This window comes from Erinaceus europaeus, chromosome 12 (assembly GCF_950295315.1).
Source record: "Erinaceus europaeus chromosome 12, mEriEur2.1, whole genome shotgun sequence".
NCBI lineage: Eukaryota > Metazoa > Chordata > Mammalia > Eulipotyphla > Erinaceidae > Erinaceus > Erinaceus europaeus.
This window is the reverse complement of record NC_080173.1, coordinates 53,580,767-53,590,843: the sequence shown is the minus strand read 5'-3', so window position 1 is coordinate 53,590,843 and position 10,077 is coordinate 53,580,767. Positions and strand designations below refer to the sequence as shown.

The following is a 10,077-nucleotide window of genomic DNA, read 5'->3' as shown; positions in this document are numbered from 1 at the left end:
AGCCTCAGGCATGAGAGCCTGTTTGCATAACCATTATGCTATCTACCCTCCACCCTATGCATATATTCTAATGCCAGTATCACAGCGCTATCAATCCATCCCCCCACACACACACACACAAAACCTAAGCAGCAACAAATAGTGCTTGCTCTCCCTTTCAATCAAGTAAACCAGATTTAGACTTTTTTTAACGTTTTACTCACTAACCCATCGCGATGGTATCTTTGTCAACACTCTGTTATGCATTAAAGTATAAAATAAACAAACTCTTAAAAATAAACCTTGAAAGTACCCAAACATATACAACCAATTCAAATGACATATATTAAGGTAATTTTATAAGATTAGAAGCTCAGAATCTTTGAATCTAGTTTCTTCCAATTACTAATGTCATGTATTTCATCTCTAAAGCATAATTATAAGAATGTTTTGCTTTTTCCACCAAAAATTTTCCCATTAAAACTATACATTTAGAAAAAAAAAAAACTATACATTTAGAACAGTTAACTATGCTGAATAAATTAGTGGTGGAATTACAATTCTTTCCCTGTTTTACTATGAAGTTCTCTTTCTGGGTAACCATTGAAGTAAAATTTCATCTTTCTACTGTATGTCAGAAAATAGAGTTCTGGAAACCTCCAAATCTCCCATTGGACAAATACCACTGTCTTTAGGAAGTCATCTTCAAATACTGGCCACCAAATGGTAAGTTTCTAACATTAAAGAACATCTAATTTATAAACTTGATTTAATTTATAAAATTCTAATTCCTGCATAGGAGTTTAAATGGAAAATGAATTTACTTCCATCTTTCTCCAAAAACATAGAAATTTGTTAAAGAATCAGTATTTTTACTTAAAGTAATCTAGCCCAATATTAATTTGGAACTTTCACTGAAAGTGTCATAAATTGTTTAAACTTTAGACTTATTTGTTGGATACAAGTCAGATGTGTCTTTTAATTACAACTAAAAAGTACCTGAAAAGTATCCTAACGTAATGTATTCTACTCTTTTCTTGCTTTTTTATGATTCTCATTTTCAACTCATTTAATTCATTTTTCAGACCCTAAGAACAGTTTTCACTGAAGACAAGCCTATCTCTGAATACAAAATGCTTAGGGTTTTGTTTGTTTGTTTTTATCATTTGGTGATCTAATTGTTTCTTTAGAGCCTCTGCAAATTAAAATATTAGAAATATTTTTGTCATTTACAGGATATTCTTCAGTAGAGTTTTTCTTAAGCACTTAACTTTATGAAATTAAACTTTAATATCAGAATAAAGCTTAAACACAATTTCTTCTGAAAGTTCATATACTTTTATGGCTATGAGACCATTTTTCTCTTTTCAAAAACTGAAAATTTAACGAAAAGTGTTAGCCTACTTCATGTTGGTAAATTTAGAGAAAATAACTATTAACCTGCCTAGAGAAATCAATCTTTAACTTGAACATGGTTTACCTAGAGAAATGTAACACATCTCATTTTTCAGCAGCAATACATTTTATTCTAGTGACACTATTTGACAGTAAGTATGCTATCTTAGCTCGCATTCTTCTAGAAAAAAGACACAACACACAGTGGTAAATGAAACAAAAGTTTAATTCCCTTAAAAAGCAAGTCATTTCCTAAAGTAAACAAGCCTCACTAAGATGGCATCCCCTTCTGCCTTAACTACTCTCGACTCTCTCAAAATAAAATATATACAAACTCTTTCCACAACTGCTTTAAAAATCTTTCTGGTTTTTCTCCTTTGTCACATATCTGACAATGAATATATATAAATTTCTTCCAACAAATGCCCAAATTGTTAACCAGAATTCCAACACTAAGAAAGGCTTTGAGAAATTTATCTCAGAGAAATTTGGTGTCAATCATTTGAAAAATTTCAAATCAAGATTTTTAGTTTAAATGTATAGTATTCTTTTAAAGGTACAAACACATCATTACTTATCAAGTAGATACAAAGTTAGAACACAATAGCTTTTTTAGAACACAGTATGTTAATACTTCAAAATTAAGATTAGTCAAGAGGTAACTGCTATACTGTCCTTTGATTCCCACAAAATGCAGAAACATTTTACCTTGTTAGAAGTTTTATGAAACTTAAGAGTTTTTTTTAAATAATTCATTGGAACTCAAGAACAGTTCTATTTTAAACAATGAAAACACAAACACATATAGATAAGGGTATATAGTATATACAAAGTTGATCCTTTTGCTTAAAATATACTAGCCATGGTTAATGAACCAGTTCCTGTTCTACAGTGATGAGACTAAAAAAGCCAGTACCAACTGATTATTTTTCAGACAGACTAAAAACATATACTACCACAGGCTTCCTCAAAAAACACAAAATGATAGAGCAAACTAACTTCATGAAAACAAACCTTTTTTAAAAATCCTTAAACTTCAAAAATTGATTCATTCTAGAAAAATGAAGTGCCTCTCACCACCACCACCACCACCATTCCCTTAAAACAAAAAATAAAACACAACAGACTCAATGTGGTCAAAAAATCATTTCGGGAAAGGAGACAACACACAAAAGATCTAATTTAATATGGGTGTGGAAAGTAAGATTTCTGTACCCACTCTCATACCCCTCCCCTTCTCAACTCAAAAGAGTCCTCAGTAATGCATTTTGGAGGGAACAAGGAGACTAAAAATTACTTGAAAGCAAGCAGATGGCTAAAAGATCCATAAATACAGAACACTGTGAAAATTAAAATATAAATGTTTGGGGTTCCAGTTCATCATATTTTGCGATTTCTCTTGCTTTCCACTCCATTCCCTTTAAAATTTAAATCATCTTGAAGAGCGAAGGAAAAATTTCTGTTTCACAACTCCAGTTTATCTTGGATATTTTTTATCATTCATCTTTCAATTTTAAACATCCACAATCTTCTCAGTAAATCTAATTTTGGCAGATGTCTTTTTTTTATTCCCATCTCTAGAAAACATTTCAAATTAATAAATGAGGCTCTTTCTTCCTTCCAATTTTATTGCCTCTTTACTCCTGACTCTAATTGCCTTTCCAATAACTAGGTATTTCAAGCACTTGATGTTAAATCACAAGCTCTATAAACATAGTTACAAACCATATTGATCATCTATAGATACAAAAGTCTCAAGTTCCTTAAATTTCTCAAGCTATAGCACTGAAAGAAATTTTATCTCTCATTTAACTTTATGGATCCTCTTAAGTACCTCCACGAAAAAAAAAAAGCACAGCCACCCACCCCAATCTTTCCATACAGAAAAGATCAGAATTTATACTAGAACATATGCAGTAAGTTTCCAATTGAAATGAAAAGGGGTGAGGGGAAATGATGGAAGATTTACTGGGGGCTGCAACAGGACAGAAAACTGCACTGTCAACATGCCTCAAGTTAGATTTGAAAAAGTGGAAAAACTGCCCTTACACTTACTTCCCAGTCAGGGTTGACTGAAAGATTTGAAACCCGGCATGAATCAGACTTTTGGACAATGGTAAAGGACCTCACTTTACCAAAGAGAGGACAGAAAGGCAGTGGAACAGGAACACACATATATACATATATTAACCATTCATCCAAGGAGTTCTAGACTCTCCAAAGAGCCCCAGCTCACAGTCTGAGCACAAAGCTCTCACCCCAGATGGTCCCCTTGTAACAATGGACTAGGGGTGAGGAGAGGGGGCGACAGAACTCGGCCATAGTACAGCCAAAGCATATTCTTTGGAAAATCCAGGGATGGGGAATAGAACTGGGGTGTGAAAGCCAAGGGGTATGGGTATATGAAAAAATAATGTTGCAAAAACATAAATAAAACTCAAGCATAAGAGGATGGGGGTGAGGGTGCATAAAATCATTCCACTTTCCCCAAGGAAACTAAAAGGACTTCCCCTTCCCCCCCAAAAAAAAATTCATCAGTAATTATAAGGGAAGACAGGAAAGGGGGAAAAATGAGAAAATGAAGCCAGCTGGGAAGCTACAGAAATGTTTATGAGTTTAAAGATTTTTACCTTCCAGATTCCCCCCTCAATTAAATAAAATAACACACTCTGTACCAGCCCCACAAGGTTTACTTTCCCCCACGTCAAGTAACAGATCTCAGCATACCCCCCAACCCCAGCTTATTTTCTTTACAAGCCGTAAGCCACCCTATTACAAGATCTTAGCCAGCCATTCCCCCAGCCCCCAACATCCGGAGTTGGGATGTACAAGCCAGTTATGGGTTTCTTCCAGTAGAGACACCATGGAGCCCTGAACACAGGCACTCAGCAACACCCCCTTCCCCAGAACGTCCTCCTCTGCCCCAAAGAAGAGCTCCTCCCTACCTTTGTTTTTTGGGGACCGAGTGTTCAATCTCTAGGCGTTTTCCTTGCAGTTCTACTTTTCCTAAAGATTTAAAAAAAAAAAGAAAGAAAGAAAGAAAGAGTGAGTCTGAGCGGCGGGGAGGAAGGAAGGAACGAAGAGACTTGGGGTAGTTCAGGAGACACTGGGATCGGGATCTGCTTAGGAATCTAGGTAGTGGGTTGCGCAACCCAATAGTTAAAGGTCGCTCTGTGGAAAGGTGCAACCTATCGATTCTCAATTTCTGTTCCGTGGTCACTCAGAGGCTAGTGGAGTTGTGGGTCGCTTTGGAAGAACCACGAGAGCGTGTGTTGCACGGGCTCCCAGGCGTGGGGGGCAGGGAGGCGGCAGAGGGGCTCCCCATTGCTCTCAAAGTAGCGTTGGGGGGTGCGGGGGTCAGAACGAAACTTTTATTTTGCGGTCGCGCGGGGGAGCAGGCTTGGGGCGGCCGGCCGTCACCTGTCGGGGCGGCGGGGGGCACGACCCGGGGGGAGGGTCCAGGCAGCAAGCGCGCCTCTCCGCCCGGACACGGCGCCTCGGCATCTCGGGAAGCAGCATGGCGACCCGGCGCCTCCGCCACGCCACCCGCGCACGCCCCACTTTCAAATCAAAATGGCTTAAGCCCGGGGCCTCGGGCAAGAGGCGGGACCCTCGATCTCTCAGGTCCTGCTCGAAGGCTGCAATCCCCACGGAAACCCCGGAAATGGGAAAAAGCTGCGGGGGCCCCTTCCGCGCCTGAAAAGGCCTATGGCGGAGGGAGGAGAGCAGGGGAAGTGGGGGGGACCCAGCGGCCCGGGTGGGGTGGGATGGGGTGGAGGAGGGCGGCCGGCCCTGACGAGGAGGGGCTGACGAGGAAATAAAAGTCGAGGCCCCCGCCACCCAATGGCGACCCACACTGGGGCCCAAGAGGCTACTGCCTGTCGGCGGGGGCGAGGGGCAGCCCCCAGCTCCTCATCAAGGGTTGCGAGGAAGAGGGAGGAAATCGCGCACATTTCAGCGCGGGGGGTGCGGGCGTCGAAGGAGGTGGGCGGCTCGGCCGAGCCTTGCGGGCCGCAGGGAGCGGAGTTGGCGGGCAGGGCGGCGGCGCGGGCTCGGGGGTGCTGGCCGCGCCTTTGGGGGCGAGGCGGACGCGCTCTTACCCGAGAAAGTTTCGATGGCCTTCATCGCCCAGTGCTCGTCGGGGCAGTCCACGAAGGCATAGCCGGACTTGACCAAAAACTGGCCGCTGTAGGAGATCTTGTGCTCCGCAAAGACTTTCTCCAAGTCGGCGGGGGTCACGCTCTCGTTGAGGTTGCCGATGTACAGCTTGTTCATGGTGGCGGGCAGCTCCGGGTGGGACGCGGTCCGTGGCGAGGCCGAACGGGGAAGCGGGCTGGCGGGTGTCTAGGCCGAAAGGCGGGAGGCCGGCGGCGGGAGCCGCAAACTTTCTTTGCACCCCACCCCTGAAGTTGTCCGGGGCGCGAGGCGGAGAGGGCGGCCTACGGGCGCGCTGGGGTCGCGGGAGAGTTGGCGGGGGCCGGGACCTAGTGGCCGCGAGCGCTGGGAGGCGGAGGACGCGGCGCGGCTCCTTCCCTCTGTCCGAAACCCCTCTGAGCGGGCTGGTGTGTCACGTTTCTCCCCGCTCGCCCAGGCGCCGCCTCTAAATAAAATCGACTAGAAAAAAAAAATGGAGCGGAAAAAAAAAAAAAGGCGAAGCCACGTGGTGAGAGCCCCCACCCACCCAGTAGGGGGAAGACCCCCGACGCCTAGGGCCTCGTCAGCCCTCCGGCCAAGCCCAGCCCACCGAGCCCACACCGTGGGGGAGGGGGCACTCTACTCAGCCGGGTCAAGCGGGCCAGTGCGGGCAGCGTCCCCCCAGCACTACCTGCCCCCCTCCTCGGCAAGAATCTGGCCCCTAGGGAGGCGCCCCGCCCCCACCCGTCCCCAGAGCCTCAGCCCTGCTGGGGGAGGGTAATCGGGCCCAAAATCACCTACCTCTTTTAAGGGTAAAATGTACAGTTATTTTTTAATTGCGTGGTAGGAGGGGGTGATTTGCCCACCCCACCCCGGTTAACCGCTAGCGACTGACAGGCGGGGGACCGCCGAGATAGACAAAGAGAAGCCGAGGACTCTGGGGTCTTCAAGAGGGGGTCGCGCGAGCCAGTGGTTTTAAAAAGAAAGGCGCTTCCCTCTAGGTTTTTAAGTAAGGGGGGTGCATTTGAGCATTCCCAGCCCCAGTCAGAAGAAACTCCCCGGCTTCGGGGCATCCAGAACCCAGGGGACCTGCAAACGTGGGACCGGGGAGCGAGGGACACGGAGGTTTACGGTGGGGAAGGAGGGATTCGCAGGGAATCGCGTCTCGGGCTCCACACGGAAGAAGGGGCGGCTCACATCCCGGTTTCTGTGACAGAGATAACGAACATGTCGGGGTGCTTAGGGGAGCACGGGCGGGGGCCAGTCCCACGGCTCCAGCCCAGGATGACCCCAGTTCAGGGAGGGGAGGAGGAAGGAAGGGGAGTGGTAGCCCCAGCAGACCCAGGCGAGCCGCTGGGGGAGGTCTCTGGGAGGGAGTGACCAGCTGGGGAGCCGAATGGTCCACTTCTCCCTCCCGGGGGCGGGGGCAAACAGGTGGCGTACCCTCCGCCCGCGCCAGCCTAGTCGGAGGCCCTGCCCGCCCCGCGCGGGGTGCGGGGCTCGGAACTTTGTAGGGGTGGTGCAGGGCTAGGACCCGGGCGGGAAGGCGGGAGAGGGGCTGGGGGCCCGGCGCGAAGCCCCGCCCACGTCCCCAGGTCAGGCCCGAGGGGGGAGGGGGCAATTTCCGCTGGCGGCTCAGGGAAAGCCGGGAAGGGGGACGGAGCTCCGGGAGGGGGGCGGCGACCCCTCCCCCGCCCGGCCTGGGGAGGGAGAAGCGGATCCGCCCTGGTCCCTTCCCTCGCCTTTGACCAACTCGTTCCGGATCCTCTGGCCCCGAGAGCCTAAGGGACGGACCCGACTGGGCGAGGGGCGACACGTGGGCGGTCGCACCCGGGCCGGCGGTGGGGGAGGGGGCGGCCCGTGACGCGTCTCGGAGGCGGGAGGCGGGACCCGGGCGCTCCACGCGCAGCCGGGGCTGCGGGCGAGGCCAGCTAGTTCCCAGCTACCGGGGCCGCGATGGCGCCAGGGGGTGGCGGGGAGCGGGGCCCCTGGGACCCCAGTGCCCAGCCAGCCAGAGGAACGCGGGAGGTGGACCCCTAGTTCTCTCTGAGTCTCCCTGAACGGGGCGGAAGCTGAGGTTCTGCTGGAGGGAGAAATCATTCTATCGGGGGCACGTGTGCAAGTGCAGGTGAGGAAGGGGGTCACTCTCCCTTTCCCGGGGCCCGACCCCATTGTCTCAGTCTCCTGCGACCCGGGCCGACTCCGCAACACGTGTTGACTACAACGATATCAACGCTTCGGTGTTTTGTTTTGTTTTGTTCTTGTTAATATTTTTTGTGTTCAGTGTCGGCGAGCTGACTCCGACTTCGTCGCTGCGCTCTTCTGCCAAATGGTTTTATACGGTTACAGAAGACAGGAGTTAAAAGACAACACGCAGCACCTTTGTTCCCCCCGCCCCCGTTTTCTCCGGCGCTGAAAAGAAATTGGGGCGGGGGGGGGGGCGGGTGAGGGCTTGCAACTAGGTTCCTCCATCGCCACCATCAAAACCCACCATCCGGACCTGCGTTTTGTTCTAACCAGCCGCGTGTTGGTTGGAATTTTGTTTTTTGTGACATTTTTCTGTCTACGGGGCAATAGGAATTAAAAGATACTACTTGCTGAGTAGCAAAAGAATGTTTTCCATCTAAGGAGGGAGACGTCTATATACCATCCCCCACAGCACCGTCCACGACCCCCCCTTCTGACTAATAATTAGCGTTTGATCAAAATACAATTTTTAAATAAACCAACGAACTGGAAATGGTGCCTGCCACATAACAGGCGTTCAATAATCACTTTTTAAATGGAAAACAAAAAAAGAGAAAACAGAAGAAAATTAAGAATTCTGGGGGCTAGTGGAGGAGACAATCTTGGCCAGAATGTGAGGGTCTGTTGCCCCGGGGATTTTTCTTGGTGATGTGTGTGGACTTTTGAAAGGGCTAAAAGAAAGTCTCAGAAAGATTGTTGTGTTTCCTGGCCTTTTCCTAAACAGGAGCCCCCATGTCCCTAAATCTTTTGTTGAATTGGAAATCAAGAAAGAGGGTATCTCATAGGACATTCCACCTTCTAGAAAAATTTTAAGTGCTATTTCCTTTATCTAGTTTAAACTTTTAGGGGTTAATAGAAGCATTTCTCAGGGTCGTGCCCCTACAAAAAAAATGTCCACTACACTATCTCTTTCTTCCTAAAACAAAAGCAAGTTAGAACCCACAAAAAACTCCATTCAGATCTCTGAATGCCTGTAAAATGCAACCCACCTTTTCTCCCCATCCCAAATTCAAAGGGAAACAAACAAAACAAAACAAAAAGAATGGAATTCAGTTCACTTTCAGTTTTTTATTAAAAAAATCTAGTGGGTTTAAATGTTAACAAAAGTCTTTTTTAATGTAGAGGGGGAGATGTGTTCATTAAATTAAGAATGGGTACATTTTTGGTAAACTATTGGTCAATTGGATCTTATTAGTTTTTTTTAAACATCTGCAGTTTTCACTGAATTCTAATCCTCTCCCTCCCCAAGACATTTGTGTGTAGTCTGAGACTGCAAGAACACTAGAGAGACAGCTGGGGTGAAATGCAGACCTCTGCAGCCCCCAAATCAGTTTTGCCTCAGTGACCTAGCTATTTTAGGCTGGAGTTGGGGAGACTGAATGCTGTTGATTGGTGTTTCATCCCTCCCGTCTGAGTGAAGCCCAGCACTAAAATTAACGTGGAAGAAGACTTATATGTCACATTTCTAGGTTAGGCATAGGAAATAGGCAAATCTGAGATGTTAATTTGTCTTCCTGTTTGATATATATCTCAGACAATTGATAGACATTGTTTTTGCTTTCTTTTTTTTTTTTTTCTGCTATAACTCCTAAAGACTAATCTGTGCAGAGTTGAGTTTAATTTGGGAGAGTAAAAAAATATAACTGCAGTATAAATTGTTTTCTTTAATAATAATTTGCTGCTGTTATTTTACTAGTTCTCCTCTTCCTCTTCCTCATTTACTTTTACTGGAGAAATATTTGGTCGAGTTACAGAAATCAATTCTCTGAATTTAGAAACATTGAGACCTGAAAATGGGTTTCTGATTCATTTTTCCTTTTAAAGAAAACTTGAAAAAACAATCTTAAAATTTCAGTTGCACTGTACAATAAGCATCTTCTCCAAGCTGCCTCAAACTTTTCATATCATGATTTTTTAGCAAACATTCAGTTCAGTAAGTGTAAGTTAATCATTAACCATTTTTAAAGATATATGTTACATCTTTTTTTTTTTTACTTTGCTAAGTGGTGCTAAATATTCTTAGGCATAAAATTTTCTTTCAGATTAACTACTTTGGACAAATTCTCAATAAATATTGTATTTAAAATCTAACATCAATGATTCTATTTTCCTTTAGTATGTCTTACAAAAAGAAGGGACAATATAAATACATTAAAATTGATTTTTGTTTCTTAATGAATCAATTTTAAAACAGTTTCTATGAAATAGAGGGGGAAATCACACTTTCTAATACATAACTGATTTGACTTCAAGATTTTGGGGGATAGTTGAATTTTATTTGCTTAGGTCTTGTTTAGTTTGTTATTTATTTTCTTCCTTATA

The 10,077-nt window shown here is 45.7% G+C and overlaps 1 protein-coding gene across 1 annotated transcript; it reads right to left on the bottom strand.

Moving 5' to 3' along the window:
• Positions 1–886: 886 nt before the first annotated feature.
• On the bottom strand, positions 887–6,178 carry IGF2BP1 (insulin like growth factor 2 mRNA binding protein 1). Its single transcript, XM_060202431.1, has 2 exons — positions 5,475–6,178; positions 887–4,380 (listed from the first exon to the last, which is right to left on the bottom strand). Exons 1-2 carry the CDS (start codon positions 5,647–5,649, stop codon positions 4,316–4,318), a joined length of 240 nt encoding a protein of 79 aa, XP_060058414.1. The 5' UTR covers positions 5,650–6,178; the 3' UTR covers positions 887–4,315.
• Positions 6,179–10,077: the final 3,899 nt, after the last annotated feature.

What these genes read in the sequence shown, in the direction of transcription:
- IGF2BP1 (XM_060202431.1), bottom strand. Translation starts at nt 5,649, where the DNA reads ATGAACAAGCTGTACATCGGCAACCTCAACGAGAGCGTGACCCCCGCC. An exon ending in GGCCATCGAAACTTTCTCGG is followed by an intron (nt 4,381 to 5,474) that starts GTAAGAGCGCGT and finishes TTAAATCTTTAG; the next exon opens with GAAAAGTAGAACTGCAAGGA.